This window comes from Gopherus evgoodei, unplaced genomic scaffold (genome assembly GCF_007399415.2).
Source record: "Gopherus evgoodei ecotype Sinaloan lineage unplaced genomic scaffold, rGopEvg1_v1.p scaffold_71_arrow_ctg1, whole genome shotgun sequence".
Classification (NCBI taxonomy): Eukaryota; Metazoa; Chordata; order Testudines; family Testudinidae; genus Gopherus; species Gopherus evgoodei.
In genome coordinates this window covers 76,440-96,008 of record NW_022060092.1, presented here as the reverse complement: position 1 = coordinate 96,008, position 19,569 = coordinate 76,440, and the positions used below count along the sequence as shown (strand labels likewise).

At 69.1% G+C, this 19,569-nt stretch overlaps 2 protein-coding genes across 3 annotated transcripts; one reads left to right on the top strand and one right to left on the bottom strand.

Moving 5' to 3' along the window:
* Positions 1-697: 697 nt before the first annotated feature.
* On the top strand, positions 698-15,763 carry DOC2A (double C2 domain alpha). 2 transcript variants are annotated; one of them, XM_030547765.1, is made up of 12 exons: positions 698-729; positions 2,405-2,651; positions 4,562-4,823; positions 7,167-7,246; positions 8,913-8,987; positions 9,289-9,398; positions 11,233-11,359; positions 11,788-11,847; positions 12,627-12,784; positions 13,998-14,079; positions 14,198-14,294; positions 14,949-15,763. In XM_030547765.1, the coding sequence occupies exons 3-12, from the start codon at positions 4,571-4,573 to the stop codon at positions 15,086-15,088; spliced, it is 1,182 nt and encodes a 393-aa protein (XP_030403625.1). In that variant the 5' UTR covers positions 698-729; positions 2,405-2,651; positions 4,562-4,570; the 3' UTR covers positions 15,089-15,763. The 2 variants fall into 2 exon arrangements, with proteins under 2 accessions (XP_030403625.1, XP_030403626.1); XM_030547766.1 differs by lacking the exon at positions 698-729 and having other exon boundaries at positions 2,512-2,651; positions 4,670-4,823.
* Positions 15,599-19,365, bottom strand: INO80E (INO80 complex subunit E). Its single transcript, XM_030547767.1, has 7 exons — positions 19,249-19,365; positions 19,067-19,137; positions 18,100-18,152; positions 17,392-17,467; positions 17,098-17,215; positions 16,316-16,432; positions 15,599-15,971 (listed from the first exon to the last, which is right to left on the bottom strand). Exons 1-7 carry the CDS (start codon positions 19,327-19,329, stop codon positions 15,753-15,755), a joined length of 735 nt encoding a protein of 244 aa, XP_030403627.1. The 5' UTR covers positions 19,330-19,365; the 3' UTR covers positions 15,599-15,752.
* Positions 19,366-19,569: the final 204 nt, after the last annotated feature.

Here is a 19,569-nt window from a genome sequence, read left to right as displayed (position 1 = left end):
CAGGGCTGGAGTAGCAGGGACTGCGGGTCGGGAGTGAGGGGCACCGGCAGAGCTGGGGGGGCAGGGCTGGGCTGGCAGGGGCTGTGGGTCGGGAGTGAGGGGCACCGGCAGAGCTTGGGGGGCAGAGCGGGGGGGCTGCGAGTCAGGAGTGAGCGGCACCGGCAGAGCTGGGGGGGCAGGGCTGGGCTGGCAGGGGCTATGGGTCGGGAGTGAGGGACACTAGCAGAGCTGGGGGGGGAGCCCAGAAATTATTTTCTTCTCTTCTCCAACCCTCTCTCCTCCCTCGTCCAGCACCCAGCTCCTGGGTTCCCGCCTGTCCGCCCCCGCTCCCCCGAAAGCTGCTTTCAGCCCTAATTAGCCTGGGCTCCCCCCTCCCCCTGGATCACATTAAATGAATGGCTCCTTCTGCTTGGACAGTTCATAGACTCGATTCCCTGCCTGTCAGCCCAGCCCCCCCGGCCCCCCGGGATGGGCAGACACCCCAGGGGCCCGCCCTGCCCCCCCCCCATCCTGCAGCTGGCGTCGCTGGCGAATCTCTCATTAAATGTCAGTCCGCAGCATCCGCCACTGGAGGGAATATTTCCTGGCCTGGAACTGGACCAGGTTGGGAGTTGTCATGGCAACATGGATGGGGGGGCAGTGGAGCAGGAGGCGGGGAGGGGGGAGATATGAAATCTCTGAATCTCCCAGGTATATTCCCTGGTCGAGAGAATCCCGCATTTATCTCCTGTGAGCGGGCAGGGCTGGGCTGGCAGGGGCTGCGGGTCGGGAGTGAGGGGCACCGGCAGAGCTGGGGGGGCAGGGCTGGGCTGGCGGGGGCTGCGGGGCGGGAGTGAGGGGCACCGGCAGAGCTGGGGGGGCAGGGCTGGGCTGGCAGGGGCTGCGGGTCGGGAGTGAGGGGCACCGGCAGAGCTGGGGGGGCAGGGCTGGGCTGGCGGGGGCTGCGGGGCGGGAGTGAGGGGCACCGGCAGAGCTGGGGGGGCAGGGCTGGGCTGGCGGGGGCTGCGGGGCGGGAGTGAGGGGCACCGGCAGAGCTGGGGGGGCAGGGCTGGGCTGGCGGGGGCTGCGGGTCGGGAGTGGGGGACACCGGCAGAGCTGGGGGGGCAGGGCTGGGCTGGCGGGGGCTGCAGGTCAGGAGTGAGGGGCACCGGCAGAGCTGGGGGGGGGGCAGGGCTGGGCTGGCAGGGGCTGCGGGTCGGGAGTGGGGGACACCGGCAGAGCTGGGGGGGCAGGGCTGGGCTGGCGGGGGCTGCAGGTCAGGAGTGAGGGGCACCGGCAGAGCTGGGGGGGGGCAGGGCTGGGCTGGCAGGGGCTGCGGGTCGGGAGTGGGGGACACCGGCAGAGCTGGGGGGGCAGGGCTGGGTTGGCAGGGGCTGGGGGAGGGAGTGAGGGGCACCGGCAGAGCTGGGGGGGGCAGGGCTGGGCTGGCAGGGGCTGCGGGTCAGGAGTGAGGGGCACCGGCAGAGCTGGGGGGGCAGGGCTGGGCTGGCAGGGGCTGCGGGTCGGGAGTGAGGGGCACCGGCAGAGCTGGGGGGGCAGGGCTGGGCTGGCGGGGGCTGCGGGTCGGGAGTGGGGGACACCGGCAGAGCTGGGGGGGGCAGGGCTGGGCTGGCGGGGCTGCAGGTCAGGAGTGAGGGGCACCGGCAGAGCTGGGGGGGCAGGGCTGGGTTGGCAGGGGCTGGGGGAGGGAGTGAGGGGCACCGGCAGAGCTGGGGGGGGCAGGGCTGGGCTGGCAGGGGCTGCGGGTCAGGAGTGAGGGGCACCGGCAGAGCTGGGGGAGCAGGGCTGGGCTGGCAGGGGCTGCGGGTCGGGAGTGAGGGGCACTGCCAGAGCTGGGGGGGCAGGGCTGGGGGGGGCAGGGGCTGCGGGTCGGGAGTGAGGGGCACCGGCAGAGCTGGGGGGGGGGCTGGGCTGGCGGGGGCTGCGGGTCGGGAGTGGGGGACACCGGCAGAGCTGGGGGGCAGGGCTGGGCTGGCAGGGGCTGCGGGTCGGGAGTGAGGGGCACCGGCAGAGCTGGGGGGGGGCTGGGCTGGCGGGGGCTGCGGGTCGGGAGTGAGGGGCACCGGCAGAGCTGGGGGGGGGGCAGGGCTGGGCTGGCGGAGGCTGCGGGTTGGCAGTGAGGGGCTCCGGCAGAGCTGGGGGGGGCAGGGCTGGGCTGGCGGGGGCTGCGGGGCGGGAGTGGGGGGCTCCGGCAGAGCTGGGGGGGGCAGGGCTGGGCTGGCGGGGGCTGCGGGGCGGGAGTGGGGGGCTCCGGCAGGGCTGGGCTGGCGGGGGCTGCGGGGCGGGAGTGGGGGGCACCGGCAGAGCTGGGGGGGCAGGGCTGGGCTGGCGGGGGCTGCGGGGCGGGAGTGGGGGGCTCCGGCTCACCCTGTACTAAAGTCTCTTTCTTGCTTTATTTACGCAGGAGAGAACCCAGGCGTCCTGGCTCCCAGCCCCCCTCCCCGCCTTCCCTCGCCTTCACCTCCTTTGGGGTGAATTCGCTGTTCTGGTTTCCCCGGTAGCCCCCGGGTCTCCCCATCACACCGCCCGGGTCTGTCTGTCCGCCCAGCCCAGCCCCGCCCCTCTGGACTCGCCCCCCCGCCGATCCTCCGGCTGCTCCTCCCGCCAGGCGCGATCCCTCCAGCTACCTGTTGCCGGCGAGAAGGGAGCAGGTAGCGGGGGCGGGGGGAGGTTTGGGGGGCAGAGGAGGGAGGGGAATGGAACTGGGGTCCGGAGGCTGAGGGGAGGGGGCAAGGCGAGGAGGGGGATGCAGGTGGGGGACGGAGCTGGGGGGTAGAGCAGGGGTGGGGGCAGTGGAGGAGGGGGATGCAGGTGGGGGACGGAGCTGGGGGGTAGAGCAGGGGTGGGGGGCAGTGGAGGAGGGGGATGCAGGTGGGGGACGGAGCTGGGAGGTAGGGCAGGGGTGGGGGCAGTGGAGGAGGGGGATGCAGGTGGGGGACGGAGCTGGGGGCTAGAGCAGGGGTGGGGGGCAGTGGAGGAGGGGGAGGCAGGTGGGGGACGGAGCTGGGGGGTAGAGCAGGGGGAGGCAGGTGGGGACGGAGCTGGGGGGTAGAGCAGGGGTGGGGGCAGTGGAGGAGGGGGATGCAGGTGGGGGACGGAGCTGGGGGATAGGGCAGGGGTGGGGGCAGTGGAGGAGGGGGATGCAGGTGGGGGACGGAGCTGGGGGATAGAGCAGGGGTGGGGGGCAGTGGAGGAGGGGGAGGCAGGTGGGGGACGGAGCTGGGGGGTAGGGCAGGGGTGGGGGGCAGTGGAGGAGGGGGAGGCAGGTGGGGGACGGAGCTGGGGGGTTGGGCAGGGGTGGGGGCAGTGGGGGAGGGGGATGCAGGTGGGGGACGGAGCTGGGAGGTAGAGCAGGGGTGGGGGGCAGTGGGGGAGGGGGATGTAGGTGGGGGACGGAGCTGGGGGGTAGAGCAGGGGTGGGGGTCAGGGGAGGAGGGGGAGGCAGGTGGGGACGGAGCTGGGGGGTAGAGCAGGGGTGGGGGCAGTGGAGGAGGGGGATGCAGGTGGGGACGGAGCTGGGGGGTAGGGCAGGGGTGGGGGGCAGTGGAGGATGGGGATGCAGGTGGGGGACGGAGCTGGGGGGTAGAGCAGGGGTGGGGGGCAGTGGAGGAGGGGGATGCAGGTGGGGGACGGAGCTGGGAGGTAGGGCAGGGGTGGGGGGCAGCGGAGGAGGGGGATGCAGGTGGGGGACGGAGCTGGGAGGTAGGGCTGGGGTGGGGGGTAGTGGAGGAGGGGGAGGCAGGTGGGGACGGAGCTGGGGGATAGGGCAGGGGTGGGGGCAGTGGAGGAGGGGGATGCAGGTGGGGACGGAGCTGGGGGGTAGAGCAGGGGTGGGGGGCAGTGGAGGAGGGGGAGGCAGGTGGGTGACGGAGCTGGGAGGTAGGGCAGGGGTGGGGGCAGTGGAGGAGGGGGAGGCAGGTGGGTGACGGAGCTGGGGGGTAGAGCAGGGGTGGGGGCAGTGGAGGAGGGGGATGCAGGTGGGGGACGGAGCTGGGGGGTAGAGCAGGGGTGGGGGGCAGTGGAGGAGGGGGATGCAGGTGGGGACGGAGCTGGGGGGTAGAGCAGGGGTGGGGGCAGTGGAGGAGGGGAATGCAGGTGGGTGACGGAGCTGGGGGGTAGAGCAGGGGTGGGGGCAGTGGAGGAGGGGGATGCAGGTGGGGGACGGAGCTGGGGGGTAGAGCAGGGGTGGGGGGCAGCGGAGGAGGGGGATGCAGGTGGGAGATGGAGCTGGGGGGTAGAGCAGGGGTGGGGGCAGTGGAGGAGGGGGAGGCAGGTGGGAGATGGAGCTGGGGGGTAGAGCAGGGGTGGGGGCAGTGGAGGAGGGGGATGCAGGTGGGAGATGGAGCTGGGGGGTAGAGCAGGGGTGGGGGGCAGTGGAGGAGGGGGAGGCAGGTGGGGGACGGAGCTGGGGGGTAGAGCAGGGGTGGGGGGCAGCGGAGGAGGGGGATGGATCTGGGGGGCAGCGCAGGCGGTGGGGGGAAGGGGACGGAGCTGGGGGCTGCAGGGGGAGCGGCTCTGACCCCCCCCGCAGCCCGGTGAACCCCCGCCCCCCTCCTCGCAGGGCGCATGCATGTCCGGCCGGGGCGGGGGTCGCGGGAAGCCCCCGGTGCCGATCCGCGAGCACATGGCCATCGACGTGAGCCCAGGCCCCATCCGCCCCATCCGCCAGATCTCCGACTACTTCCCCCGCCGCAGCCCTGGGGAGGGCCCCGCGCAGGACAGGGGGGGGCCCTGCCGCCCGCCCGCCCCTCTCGATACCCCCCTCGGCTCGGGGCCTGCAGAGCAGGGATACGAGGCCGACAGCTGTGACTCGGATGACACCAGTAAGTGGCTGGAAGGGGGAGGGGACCCAGGCGTCCGGGACGGGTCGCCTAGGGGGCCCTGCAGCGCCCCCAGAGACCGGGCTGCGCAGTGAGACCCAGGCGTCCGGGACAGAGATAGACAGATAGATAGAGAGATAGAGAGGGTGTGTGGGGATAGATAGAGGGATGTGGGGGGATGGATAGATAGAGGGGTGGATGGGGATAGATAGATAGAGGGGGTGGATGGGCATGGATAGATAGAGGGGGTGTGGGGGGATAGATAGAGGGGTGGATGGGGATGGATAGATAGAGGGGGCATGGGGGATAGATAGAGGGGGTGTGGGGGATGGATAGATAGAGGGGGTGGATGGGGATGGATAGATAGAGGGAGTGTGGGGGGATAGATAGAGGGGGTGGATGGGGATGGATAGAGAGAGGGGATGGATGGGGATGGATAGATAGAGGGAGTGTGGGGGATAGATAGAGGGGGTGTGGGGGATGGATAGATAGAGGGGGTGTGGGGGGATAGATAGAGGGGATGGATGGGGATGGATAGATAGAGGGAGTGTGGGGGATAGATAGAGGGGGTGTGGGGGATGGATAGATAGAGGGGGTGTGGGGGGATAGATAGAAGGGGATGGATGGGGATGGATAGATAGAGGGGGTGTGGGGGGATAGATAGACAGAGGGGTGGATGGGGATAGATAGAGGGGGTGGATGGGGATGGATAGATAGGGGGGGGTGGGGGGATAGATAGAGGGGGTGGATGGGGATGGATAGAGAGAGGGGATGGATGGGGATGGATAGATAGAGGGGGTGTGGGGGGATAGATAGAGCGGGTGTGGGGGGATAGATAGAGGGGGTGGATGGGGATGGATAGATAGAGGGGGTGTGCGGGGATAGATAGAGGGATGTGGGGGGATGGATAGATAGAGGGGGTGTGGGGGATAGATAGAGGGGGTGTGGGGGATGGATAGATAGAGGGAGTGTGGGGGTAGATAGAGGGGGTGGATGGGGATGGATAGATAGAGGGGTGGATGGGGATAGATAGAGGGGGTGGATGGGGATGGATAGATAGAGGGGGTGTGGGGGGATAGATAGAGGGGGTGGATGGGGATGGATAGATAGAGGGGGCATGGGGGATGGATAGAGGGGGTGGGGGGGATGGATAGATAGAGGGGGTGGATGGGCATGGATAGATAGAGGGAGTGTGGGGGGATAGATAGAGGGGTGGATGGGGATGGATAGATAGAGGGAGTGTGGGGGGATAGATAGAGGGGTGTGGGGGATGGATAGATAGAGGGGGTGTGGGGGATGGATAGATAGAGGGGGTGGATGGGGATGGATAGATAGAGGGAGTGTGGGGGGATAGATAGAGGGGGTGGATGGGGATGGATAGATAGAGGGGGTGTGGGGGGATAGATAGAGGGGGTGGATGGGGATAGATAGAGGTGGTGGATGGGGATGGATAGATAGGGGGGTGTGGGGGGATAGATAGAGGGGGTGGATGGGGATGGATAGATAGGGGGGTGTGGGGGGATAGATAGAGGGGGTGGATGGGGATGGATAGATAGGGGGGTGTGGGGGGATAGATAGAGCGGGTGGATGGGGATGGATAGAGAGAGGGGATGGATGGGGATGGATAGAGAGAGGGGGTGTGGGGGGATAGATAGATAGAGGGGGTGTGGGGGGATAGATAGAGGGGTGGATGGGGATGGATAGAGGGGGTGTGGGGGGATAGATAGATAGAGGGGGTGTGGGGGGATAGATAGAGAGGGTGGATGGGGATGGATAGAGGGGGTGTGGGGGATGGATAGATAGGGGTGTGTGGGGGGATGGATAGAGGGGGTGTGGGGGGATAGATAGAGGGGTGGATGGGGATGGATAGAGGGGGTGTGGGGGGATAGATAGATAGAGGGGGTGTGGGGGGATGGATAGAGGGGGTGTGGGGGATAGATAGAGGGGTGGATGGGGATGGATAGATAGAGGGGGTGGATGGGGATGGATAGACAGAGGGGGTGTGGGGGGATAGATAGATAGAGGGGTGGATGGGGATGGATAGAGGGGTGGATGGGGATGGATAGAGGGGGTGTGGGGGATAGATAGAGGGGGTGTGGGGGGATAGATAGAGGGGTGGATGGGGATAGATAGAGGGGGTGTGGGGGATAGATAGAGGGGGTGTGGGGGGATAGATAGAGGGGTGCATGGGGATGGAAGGGAGGTGCGGAGCCGAGCGGCCGTGCGGGGAGGTAGATGGCGAGCTGGGCTATGAGTAGGTGACAGGTGCTGGGGAGTCGGGGTGCACAGCCGAGTGTCTGGGGAGTTGGGGGGGGCTCTGATTGATCCTGGTTTTCTTTCCCACAGCGGCTCTGGGGACCCTAGAGTTTGACCTGCTCTATGACCCCGAGAGCTGCACCCTGCACTGCACCATCCTCCGGGCCAAGGTAGGACTCTCGACCCACGGCCCCCCCGCCAGCCCAGCCCTGCCCCCCCCAGCTCTGCCGCTGCCCCTCACTCTCGACCCACGGCCCCCCCCGCCAGCCCAGCCCTGCCCCCCCAGCTCTGCCGGTGCCCCTCACTCCCGACCCGCAGCCCCTGCCAGCCCAGTCCTGCCCCCCCAGCTCTGCCGGTGCCCCTCACTCCCGCCCCGCAGCCCCTGCCAGCCCAGCCCTGCCCCCTACCCCAGCTCTGCCGGTGCCCCTCACTCCCAACCCGCAGCCCCCTGCTAGCCCAGCCCTGCCCCCCCCAGCTCTGCCGGTGCCCCTCACTCCCGACCCGCAGCCCCGCCAGCCCAGCCCTGCCCCCCCCAGCTCTGCCGGTGCCCCTCACTCTCGACCCGCAGCCCCCGCCAGCCCAGCCCTGCCCCCTACCCCAGCTCTGCCAGTGCCCCTCACTCCCAACCCGCAGCCCCCTGCTAGCCCAGCCCTGCCCCCCCCAGCTCTGCCGGTGCCCCTCACTCCCGACCCGCAGCCCCCGCCAGCCCAGCCCTGCCCCCCCCAGCTCTGCCGGTGCCCCTCACTCTCGACCCGCAGCCCCCGCCAGCCCAGCCCTGCCCCCTACCCCAGCTCTGCCAGTGCCCCTCACTCCCGACCCGCAGCCCCTGCTAGCCCAGCCCTGCCCCCCCCAGCACTGCCGGTGCCCCTCACTCTCGACCCGCAGCCCCTGCTAGCCCAGCCCTGCCCCCCCCAGCACTGCCGGTGCCCCTCACTCCCGACCCGCAGCCCCTGCCAGCCCAGCCCTACCCCCCACCCTTTTCTGCCGGTGCCCCTCACTCCCGACCCGCAGCCCCCGCCAGCCCAGCCCTGCCCCCCCAGCTCTGCCGGTGCCCCTCACTCCCGACCCGCAGCCCCGCCAGCCCAGCCCTGCCCCCCCCAGCTCTGCCGGTGCCCCTCACTCCCGACCTGCAGCCCCTGCCAGCCCAGCCCTGCCCCCCCGCAGCTCTGCCGGTGCCCCTCACTCCCGACCCGCAGCCCCTGCCAGCCCAGCCCTGCCCCCCCAGCTCTGCCGGTGCCCCTCACTCCCGACCCGCAGCCCCTGCCAGCCCAGCCCTGCCAGTGCCCCTCACTCCCGACCCGCAGCCCCCGCCAGCCCAGCCCTGCCCCCCCAGCTCTGCCAGTGCCCCTCACTCCCGACCCGCAGCCCCCGCCAGCCCAGCCCTGCCCCCCCCCCGCTCTGCCGGTGCCCCTCACTCCCGACCCGCAGCCCCTGCCAGCCCAGCCCTGCCCCCCCCAGCTCTGCCGGTGCCCCTCACTCCCGACCCGCAGCCCCTGCCAGCCCAGCCCTGCCCCCCCAGCTCTGCCGGTGCCCCTCACTCCCGACCCGCAGCCCCTGCCAGACCAGCCCTGCCCCCAAGGCTCAGATCTCTGCCAAACCTCCCCATCCTGGAGCCTGGTTTGCTCTGGGCTGTGAAATGGGGGAGTCCCCGGGGGGACAGTCTGGGGTGAGCCCCTGGGTGGGTGCTGTGGGCTGGTTCGGGGCTCAGTCATTTGGGGGCCCTGGAGCAGTTGGGGGGAGGGGTTGGGGGTCACTGGGGAAGGCAGCACCTCCATGGTGCAGGGAAGTTACGGGGCCGTAGGGAGCTGGGGGGGCTCTGATCTCTCTCTCCCCCAGGGGCTGAAGCCAATGGATTTTAATGGCCTGGCCGATCCCTACGTCAAACTTCACCTGCTGCCGGGGGCCTGCAAGGTACATACGCCCCCCATTACCCCCCTCACACCCCAGGCCCGGACACCCCCCGGCCCTCCCAGACCTGGCCACACTGGTCTGTGCTGCTCCGCACTGGGCCTGGCCGGTTGATCCTGGAACAACCAGCTCAGGGCTGGGCCGTTCCGGTTTGTCCCGGGCCCCACCACTTCTTACCAGCTCAGCCCAGGGAAACCGGTCGGTATCAGTTTATGGGCCTGCTGGTCCATACTGGTTCATACTGGCCTTGGGCGGACGCGCTGGAACCCGCTGCTTTATCCGCGTCCCTCTCCCCCACCGCCAGGCCAACAAGCTGAAGACGCGAACGCAGCGGAACACCCTGAACCCCGTGTGGAACGAGGGGCTGACGTACACGGGCATCACGGGGGAGGACATGGCCCGGAAAACCCTGCGGTGAGCCCCCCGCCGTGGTGCCCCTCACTCCCGACCCGCAGCCCCCTCCCCCCCGTGGCGCCCCTCACTCCCGACCCACACGGTGCCCCTCACTCCCGACCTGCAGCCCCCTCCCCCGCCGTGGTGCCCCTCACTCCCGACCCGCAGCCCCCTCCCCCCCGTGGCGCCCCTCACTCCCGACCCACACGGTGCCCCTCACTCCCGACCTGCAGCCCCCTCCCCCCCGTGGTGCCCCTCACTCCCGACCCGCAGCCCCCGACCCACACGGTGCCCCTCACTCCCGACCTGCAGCCCCCTCCCCCCCGTGGTGCCCCTCACTCCCGACCTGCAGCCCCCTCCCCCGCCGTGGTGCCCCTCACTCCCGACCCGCAGCCCCCGACCCACACGGTGCCCCTCACTCCCGACCCGCAGCCCCCTCCCCCGCCGTGGTGCCCCTCACTCCCGACCCGCAGCCCCCGACCCACACGGTGCCCCTCAGTCCCGACCTGCATGGTGCACCTCAGTCCCAACCCACAGCCCCCGACCCACACGGTGCCCCTCACTCCCGACCTGCAGCCCCCTCCCCCGCCGTGGTGCCCCTCACTCCTGACCCCCAGCCCCCGACCCACACGGTGCCCCTCACTCCCGACCTGCAGCCCCCTCCCCCGCCGTGGTGCCCCTCACTCCTGACCCGCAGCCCCCGACCCACACGGTGCCCCTCACTCCCGACCCACAGCCCCCGACCCACATGGTGCACCTCAGTCCCAACCCACAGCCCCCGACCCACACGGTGCCCCTCACTCCCGACCTGCAGCCCCCTCCCCCGCCGTGGTGCCCCTCACTCCCGACCCGCAGCCCCCGACCCACACGGTGCCCCTCAGTCCCGACCCGCAGCCCCCGACCCACATGGTGCCCCTCACTCCCGACCTGCAGGCCCCTCCCCCGCCGTGGTGCCCCTCACTCCCGACCCGCAGCCCCCGACCCACATGGTGCCCCTCACTCCCGACCCGCAGCCCCCTCCCCCCCGTGGTGCCCCTCACTCCCGACCTGCAGCCCTCTCCCCCGCCGTGGTGCCCCTCACTCCCGACCCACAGCCCCCGACCCACATGGTGCCCCTCACTCCCGACCCGCAGCCCCCTCCCCCCCCGTGGTGCCCCTCACTCCCGACCTGCAGCCCCCGACCCACATGGTGCCCCTCACTCCCGACCCGCAGCCCCCGACCCACACAGTGCCCCTCACTCCCGACCTGCATGGTGCCCTTCACTCCCAACCCGCAGCCCCTTCCCCCCACGGTGCCCCTCACTCCTAATCTGCAGCCCCCTCCCCCCCCGTGGTGCCCCTCACTCCCGACCCGCAGCCCCCGACCCACATGGTGCCCCTCACTCCCGACCCGCAGCCCCCTCCCCCCCGTGGTGCCCCTCACTCCCGACCTGCAGCCCTCTCCCCCGCCGTGGTGCCCCTCACTCCCGACCCACAGCCCCCGACCCACATGGTGCCCCTCACTCCCGACCCGCAGCCCCCGACCCACACGGTGCCCCTCACTCCCGACCTGCAGCCCCCTTCCCCCCGTGGTGCCCCTCACTCCCGACCCACAGCCCCTGACCCACACAGAGCCCCTCACTCCCGACCTGCATGGTGCCTCTCACTCCTGACCTGCCACCCCAGACCCAAACGATGCCTGAAACTCCAGCCCCACAGCCCCCTCTCCCTGTGGTGCCCCTCACTCCCGACCCGCAGCCTCCGACCCACATGGTGCCCCTCACTTCCGACCCGCAGCCCCCTTCCCACATGGCACCCCTCCCCATACGGTGCCCCTCGCTCTCGACCCGCAGACCCAACTCCACGTCTCCCCCAGGGTCTCAGTCTGTGACGAGGACAAGCTGACCCATAATGAGTTCATCGGGGAGACCCGAGTGCCGCTCCGGCGCCTCAGGCCTGCCCAGAAGAAGCATTTCAACATCTGCCTGGAACCTCAGATCCCGGTGAGACCCCCCGGCCCCTCCCCCAGCCAGATGCGCCTTGCTGGACGGTCCAGATGTGCGAGAGGCCCTCCCGTGTCCAGCTGGTCCCTCTAGCACTGCAGCTGCCTCCTGCCCAATCCCAGATGTGCCACATGGCATCTGCCAGATGTGCCTTTGTTACCACTCCCTGTGCTAGTATGAGCCCAATTCCAGATGTGCCCCAGAGCAGTAGCCAGATGTTCTTTGGCTGCTCCTTTTCTAGCTGTTCCCTGGGGCCACAACTCTAACATACACCGTGTTCCAGCCCCTTCCCCTTTCCAGATGTGCCCCAGAGATTGCCCAGCTGGGCCATAGCAGTCAGTGCCTTTCCAGATGTGCGGGGGGGGTGTCATGCAGGGAGCTGGTTTTTTGACTCTTCTTCTCCCGCTGCCTCCCTCCCCCATCTCCAGCTGGCCTCCCCGTCCGCCATGTCAGCCGCATTGCGAGGAATCTCCTGTTACCTCAGAGAGGTAGGACCCCTCCCCCCATGCCGGTTATCCCTCCCCGGATGCCTGGGTCCCATCCCGTGTGTGTCTCTGGGAGCGCCGGGGGTCCCCTGAGGAGCCGTCCCAGACGCCTGGGTCCCATTCCCATCCCGTGTGTGTCTCTGGGAGCACCACGGAGCCCCTGAGGAGCCATCCCAGACGCCTGGGTCCCATTCCCATCCCGTGTGTGTCTCTGGGAGCACCACGGAGCCCCTGAGGAGCCGTCCCAGACGCCTGGGTCCCATTCCCATCCCGTGTGTGTCTCTGGGAGCGCCGCAGGGTCCCCTGAGGAGCCGTCCCAGACTCCTGGGTCCCATTCCCATCCCGTGTGTGTCTCTGGGAGCACCACGGAGCCCCTGAGGAGCCATCCCAGACGCCTGGGTCCCATTCCCATCCCGTGTGTGTCTCTGGGAGCGCCGCAGGGTCCCCTGAGGAGCCGTCCCAGACTCCTGGGTCCCATTCCCATCCCGTGTGTGTCTCTGGGAGCGCCGCAGGGTCCCCTGAGGAGCCGTCCCAGAGTCCTGGGTCCCATTCCCATCCCAGGCTCTGGGAGCGCCGGGGGGCCCCTGGGGAGACGGCCCGGACGCCTGGGTCCCATTCCCATCCCACTGTCTAGGAGTGCCACCAGGCCCCTGAGAGCCATCCCAGATGCCTGGGTCCCATTCCCATTCCAGGCTCTGGGAGCGCCGGGGAGCCGTCCCGGATGCCTGGGTCCCCCGTAGCAGCGTGAGGGTGTGCTGACAAGGTCCCCTTACCCCCCACAGCTGGAGCAGGCAGAGCAGTGGGAGCTGGAGGAGCGGGGTCGGATCCTGCTGGCGCTGACGTACAGCTCCGAGCGCCGTGGGCTGCTGGTGGGAATTCTGCGCTGCGCTCACCTGGCCGCCATGGATGTCAACGGCTACTCCGACCCCTACGTCAAAACGTGAGCTGGAGGGACGGGCACGGGGTGGGGGGGGGCGCAGTGAGGTTGAGGGAGGCAAACATGGGCAGTTGGGAGTCTGGGGGGCGGGGAAAGGGAGAGGGCTCTGGGAACAGGGAGGAAGGGTGTGAGGCAGAGGGCGCTGGGTGGGGGACGGGGCGGGAAGACGAGGGGGCCAAACAGTGGGGAGAAGGGATTGGATTCAGGGGGCCCAGGTGCAAAGACTTAGAGAGTACTGGGAAGCGGAGGGGGGGAGGTCGCTGAGCAGGGCTGGGAGAAATTGGGGTGCACGCAGGGGAGGATGAAAGGGGATGGGGTGGAGGTGAAAGTGGGGAGCCTGGCGCGGAGCAGAGCTGGGAGTGGGGCCCACCCCCAAAATCGGTGTCCTGAGTTTAAACCAGGCATACGCAGAGCAAGAGCGCCCTCTGGTGGAGTTAGGGAAACTGCAGGACTCCTGGGTTCTCTCTGCAGCCCTGGGAGGGGAGTGGGGGCTGGTGGTTTAGAGTGGGGAGGGGGGCTGGGAGCCCGGACGCCTGGGTTCTCTCCCCAGCTCTGGGACAGGGTAGGGGCTGGGAGCCCGGACGCCTGGGTTCTCTCCCCAGCTCTGGGAAGGGAGTGGGGGCTGGTGGTTTAGAGCGGGGGGAGGGGGCTGGCAGCCCAGGACTCCTGGGTTCTCTGCCCGGCTCTGGGAGGGGAGTGGGGGCTGGTGGGTCAGAGCAGGGGGGGCTGGGAGCCAGGACTCCTGGGTTCTCTCCCCAGCTCTGGGAGGGGAGTGGGGGCTGGTGGTTTAGAGCGGGGGGAGGGGGCTGGCAGCCCAGGACTCCTGGGTTCTCTCCGAGCTCTGGGAGGGGAGTGGGGGCTGGTGGTTTAGAGCGGGGGGAGGGGGCTGGCAGCCCAGGACTCCTGGGTTCTCTCTGCAGCTCTGGGAGGGGAGTGGGGGCTGGTGGGTTAGAGTGGGGGGGGGCTGGCAGCCAGGACTCCTGGGTTCTCTCCCCAGCTCTGGGAGGGGAGTGCGGGCTGGTGTTTTAGAGTGGGGAGGGGGGCTGGGAGCCTAGGACTCCTGGGTTCTCTCTGCAGCCCTGGGAGGGGAGTGGGGGCTGGTGGTTTAGAGCGGGGGGGAGGGAGCTGGCAGCCCAGGACTCCTGGGTTCTCTCCGAGCTCTGGGAGGAGAGGGGCAGGGCGGGCTCCTGGGTTCATCCTGTCTCTCTCTGGGCAGGTACCTCAAACCAGACATGGAGAAGAAATCGAAGCACAAAACGAGCGTGAAGAAGAAAACGCTGAACCCTGAATATAACGAGGTGCAGCGGGTGGGGCTCCAGGTGGGGGGGCCGGGGCCCCAGAGCACCCCTACACTTTGCTGTAACGCCCTCGGCTGTTGGGGGTCTTGGCCTGACCACCTCCTCCCCCCTCCCTCAGGAATTCTTCTACGAAATCGCCCCCCCGGAGCTGGCGCAGAAATCCCTGGAGATCACAGTCTGGGACTACGACATCGGGAAATCCAACGACTTCATCGGTGCGGGGCCGCGGGCAGGCTCGGCCGGGGGGCAGAGGGCAGGATAAGCGGCACCAATGGGGTGGGGGAGCTGAGCAGGGGACACCATGGGGCAGGGCCCGGAGAGCCAGGCAAGGGGCTCCGTGGGGCAGGGGAAGGGGCTGGGCCCGGGCCCGCCGGAGAGCCAGGCAAGGGGCTCCGTGGGGCTGGGGGGGCCGGGCAAGGGGCTCCGTGGGGCAGGGGAAGGGGCTGGGGGGGCCGGGGAAGGGGCTCCGTGGGGCAGGGGGGCCGGGCAAGGGGCTCCGTGGGGCAGGGTGGGGGGCTGGGGGGCCAGGCAAGGGGCTCCGTGGGGCAGGGGGGCCGGGCAAGGGGCTCCGTGGGGCAGGGTGGGGGGCTGGGGGGCCAGGCAAGGGGCTCCGTGGGGCAGGGGGGCCGGGCAAGGGGCTCCGTGGGGCAGGGTGGGGGGCTGGGGGGGCCAGGCAAGGGGCTCCGTGGGGCTGGGGGGGCCGGGCAAGGGGCTCCGTGGGGCAGGGGAAGGGGCTGGGGGGGGCCGGGCAAGGGGGCCAGGCAAGGGGCTCCGTGGGGCAGGGTGGGGGGCTGGGGGGGCCGGGCAAGGGGCTCCGTGGGGCAGGGTGGGGGCCGGGCAAGCGGCACCCTAACCCCCTCTCCCCGCAGGTGGCACGACCCTGGGCCTGGGCTCGCAGGGCGAGCGGCTGCGGCACTGGCTGGGCTGCCTGCAGACCCCGGACCAGCGCTGGGAGCAGTGGCACACGCTGACCAATCAGCTCCCAGCATCCTCGGCCTTCGCGCCCTGATTGGCCCTGGGGCCCGCAGCTCCCTGCCTGCCTCTCGCAGGAGCAGGGCCCTTTGCACGAGGACTCTTGCATGTTTACACGGGGGCAGGAAGAAACCCGCCCCCTCCCTGCTGTGTCTGTCTGGGGGAGGGGCAACACTGACTCCATTCCGCTCACCCTGTTATGTGGGGGAGGGGCCTCCTATGCAAATTGTCACTTGCTGCAAAATTATGCAAAACAGTATTCAGATTGGGGGGAAACTAGCTCCTACACACCCCTCCTTTCAAGGACCAATTTTAGCACCTTCCCCTTTAAAAGTAATTTTTTGTCTGCAGTCAAAAGTCCCACCCCTGCTCTTAAAGGAGCATCCTTTTACAAAACGGTTTGTAAAAAGGGTCATTTGCACCAGGAGGGTCCCCCCAAAACCACCAGCCTCATTCAGTGGTTTTTCTTCTAAGGGCTTCTGGGATTTCAGGGGGGCCAGGGAGGGTTGGGGGGCAGTCAGGGGTCACTGAAGTCGCCACAGCACTGTTTTTATACCAAAATCTTGTTTAATTGGTTAATTTGCATGTCTGGAGCCTGTTAATGCAATTGGAATGGATGTGAAATAAACTGAGGGGGGCCTCTTGGGGGCCCCACCACAGTGTTGAGCTGTGTGTATCTGGGGTGCCACCCCCAAACCCCCCTATTCCGGTATATCTATGACAAGCTCATCATCCCCATCCAGGGGGTCTTCGCCACTCCCCTCTCCCGCGTCGCTGAACATTTGCTGGGGCACAGTGCTGAGGATGGTGGGGGGCGGGAGCTTGGAGGAGAGGGGGGCCAGAGGGCCCCCCCGGGGTGAAGAGAAGGGGAGACCCCCCACCACTGAGCAGTCGGGATGGGTGGCCGGGGTCAGGGACATCTGTAAGGGAGAGACGGGAGGGAAAGTGAGGGGGCTGCTGACCACATCCCCCACAGAACCTCCCTCCGTGTTCCCCACAAACCCCCCACCTGTCCTGAACTCCCTCCCCTAACCCCTCCATCCCCTCCTCCTGACCCCCCATACTCCTTCTGCTCCAACCCTCACTCTCTCTCCTTCACCCCACATGTGAACCCCACCACCAACTCCCCACTAACCCACATGTCCTGGGCTTGACTCCTGCATGACCCCTCGCTCCCAACCCCCGAACACACACCCTAACTCCCCCCAGACACATGACCCCTCCCCAGCTGACCCCCATACTCCTCCCCCGGGCCAGGCAGTACCTTTAGCTTGCGGGTGCCCTTGGCCCGTCGCTCAGGGCGGGCGCGTTCGGGGCGGGGGGCGCAGGGCTCCGGCGCCAGGTACTCGGAGGGGAACGGGCTGTAGGGGGGGGAGGCCAGCTGGGGATGGGGGGGAGGGAGGGAGTACAGGAGAGATGGAGAAAAGGTGACAGAGTGAGAGAATGGGGGAGCAATGCAGGATGGACACCCCCCATACACACAATGCACTCAACCCACACCACCACCCCGGGCATCCCCACATATCCCATCACCCAGACAACACCACACAACCCTGCCCGTGCACCCTCACCAAGGAACACCTCCTAATGCCCCCCTCAATGCTCACTGCCTTAATGCACACTGCACAGCACCCCCCCACGGGACAGCCGACACCCACAGCCGGCTTTACTACAGAGCCCCACTGCTTGACAACTGCGCCGGCGAGGTGGGTGACCCCCATGGAGCGACTGGGGGCAAGGCAGGGGGTGGCACCTCCCCACTCAGCCGATGCCAATGAGGGCTCTGCCTTTGAAGCCAAGGTAGCCATGTTGGATACTGGCAGTGTGCCAACTCTGCCCATATTAAATATGGCAGCTCTGCCCACACAGCCATGGCAGCCATATTGGCTACTGGAACAGACATCACCTTTCCTGGAGACGGGGCCTATCCTGAAGCTACAGCAGACATATTGGATACTGGCAGAGATCACATCACCAGCCCACAGCCCATCTGCAGGCCATACTGGATTCTGGCACCACATTGCCCAAAGTGGAGGGGTCACTCACTGAGCTTAGGTAGGGGGAGGGCGCCCCCGAGCCCTGCAGGGGGAAGCCTGAGGTTGCCTGGAGAGAGAGACCAGAGGATGATGGGGATGAGGCTCCACCAAGCTGGGGGCTCCGCTTCCTGGAGGCGGGAAGAGACACACAGGAAGTTGCCACAGGAGCAGCCATGTCACATACTGGCACATGCCCATCCACTGCCCACATTAAATATGGTGGCTCTACCCAGAAAACCAGGCCAGCCATGTTGGATTCTGGCACAGACCCCGTCCCCAGGGGGAGGCGAGGCCTCATACTCACCTCTTCAGTGGCTGTGGCTCCGCCCCCTTGGGCCCCTCCCCATCACTGTTCTCCGAGGAGGCTGTGGCCTCTGAGTCTGGAAGGGCAATGAGGGGAGGGTTACTGGGGGAAGACACCCATCCACAGCCTGCTCTGAACCACCATCCAGTCTGTCCCAATTCACTGCCACCCCCAGGTCCCATTAACCTCCCTACAGCCTGCGCTCCTTCCCCCACAATTCAAACCCCACTGGCCCCCTCATTACCAGCATCCCCTGGCCTCCTCAGCCACAGCCCTTCCCCTGACACACAGCCCCCAAATCCTCCTGACTTGTGCCCCCCACTGCACCTTCCTCTCACTACAACCTGCACCCCCAGTGGCCCCTTTCCACAGCCTAGGTCCTCCCATCAGCCCTCCCCTGAAATGCCCCAGCACACGCCAGCCCCCGCACAGACAACCCCTCCCCAGCCCCACCCCCCTCAGAGCCAGCCCCCACATGCCCACTCCGCAGGGCCCTGGGGATGCCCCAGGTTGAACACCCCTGCACCACGACTCAGGGGCTGGGCACCTCCCCGGGGTCCCCCAACCTTGCTAGGCTCCGGAGAAGGCTCCGTGACACCCCCAGCCCGGCTTGAAAGCTTTGGGGGGCTACAGGAAGGGAACAGGGCGGCAACACGGGGCCGAGCTCAGGAGGGACCCCCCGACCCCCACCCCCGCCACGGCCAGCACCTGACGATTCCTCATCCACGTTCTCGTAGTGCAGCAGCCGGTCCAGAAGGAAGCTGGGCAGGAAAAACTGCAGAGTCAGAAACCCCCAAACCCCACCACGCAGCCCCTCCCCCCGCCGGTGTCCCCCCCACTCCCCCTCCCCCGCAGGTGCCCCCCCACTCCCCCTCCCCCAGCCCAGCCGGTGTCCCCCCCCGCCCCCGCTCTCCCTCCCCCAGCCCAGCCGGTGTCCCCCCCACTCCCCCCCCCCCGCTCTGCCGGTGCCCCTCACTCCCGACCTGCAGCCCCTGTCAGCCCAGCCCTGCCGGTGCCCCTCACTCCCGACCCGCAGGCCCCTGCCAGCCCAGCCCTGCCCCCCCAGCTCTGCCGGTGCCCCTCACTCCCGACCTGCAGCCCCTGCCCCCCCAGCTCTGCCGGTGCCCCTCACTCCCGACCCGCAGCCCCTGCCAGCCCAGCCCTGCCCCCCCAGCTCTGCCGGTGCCCCTCACTCCCGACCCGCAGCCCCCACTCCCCCAGCCCTGCCCCCCCTGCTCTGCCGGTGCCCCTCACTCCCGACCCGCAGCCCCTGCCAGCCCAGCCCTGCCCCCCGAGCTCTGCCGGTGCCCCTCACTCCCGACCCGCAGCCCCCACTCCCCCAGCCCTGCCCCCCCTGCTCTGCCGGTGCCCCTCACTCCCGACCCGCAGCCCCCACTCCCCCAGCCCTGCCCCCCCCAGCTCTGCCGGTGCCCCTCACTCTCGACCCGCAGCCCCCGCCAGCCCAGCCCTGCCCCCCCAGCTCTGCCGGTGCCCCTCACTCCCGACCCGCAGCCCCCGCCAGCCCAGCCCTGCCCCCCCAGCTCTGCCGGTGCCCCTCACTCCCGACCCGCAGCCCCCGCCAGCCCTGCCCCGCCCCCCCAGCTCTGCCGGTGCCCCTCACTCCCGACCCGCAGCCCCTGCCGGCCGGGGGGGGGGGGGCGGGTCCCCCCGTTACCTTTTGTCCCGCGACACTTTCAGCAGCTTCCGCTGGGCCTTGCGCAGCTCCTCCTGGAAACACTCCTGCTCCTGGGGGGGGCGGGGGGGTTAGCGCCGGGCCCGGACCCCCCCACCCTCGGCCCCTCCCCCCGCAGCCCGACCCCCCCCCACACCCGCCCCGCCCCGCCCCGCCCCCCTCACGTAGATCAGCAGCTTCAGGCGCCGCTTCAGGGCCCGGTAGCGCCGCTTGTAACCGGCCGGCTCCGCCTCGGCCCCGTTCATCGCCGGCGGCTCCCGGCATCCCCCGCGCGGGGCGGGGCCCAGCTGCCACGGCCCGTTCCTAGGCGGCGCCACACCTCCCATCGGCCCCTGCGCCCCGCGCTCCCCATTGGCCCGTTCCTAGGCAGCGCCACTCCTCCCATCGGCCCCCGCGCTCCCCATTGGCCGGTTCCCGCGATGCGCCACACCTCCCATCGGTCCCTGCGCCCCCGAGCTCCCCATTGGCCCGTTCCCGGGCAGCGC

Coding starts and splice junctions, on each gene's coding strand:
- DOC2A (XM_030547765.1), top strand. CDS start 4,571: ATGTCCGGCCGGGGCGGGGGTCGCGGGAAGCCCCCGGTGCCGATCCGC. Junction 7,247..8,912: donor GCACCATCCTCCGGGCCAAG/GTAGGACTCTCG, acceptor TCTCTCCCCCAG/GGGCTGAAGCCAATGGATTT. Junction 9,399..11,232: donor ATGGCCCGGAAAACCCTGCG/GTGAGCCCCCCG, acceptor CGTCTCCCCCAG/GGTCTCAGTCTGTGACGAGG.
- INO80E (XM_030547767.1), bottom strand. CDS start 19,329: ATGAACGGGGCCGAGGCGGAGCCGGCCGGTTACAAGCGGCGCTACCGG. Junction 18,153..19,066: donor AAAGTGTCGCGGGACAAAAG/GTAACGGGGGGA, acceptor TTTCCTGCCCAG/CTTCCTTCTGGACCGGCTGC. Junction 16,433..17,097: donor CCTCCCCCTACCTAAGCTCA/GTGAGTGACCCC, acceptor CCCCATCCCCAG/CTGGCCTCCCCCCCCTACAG.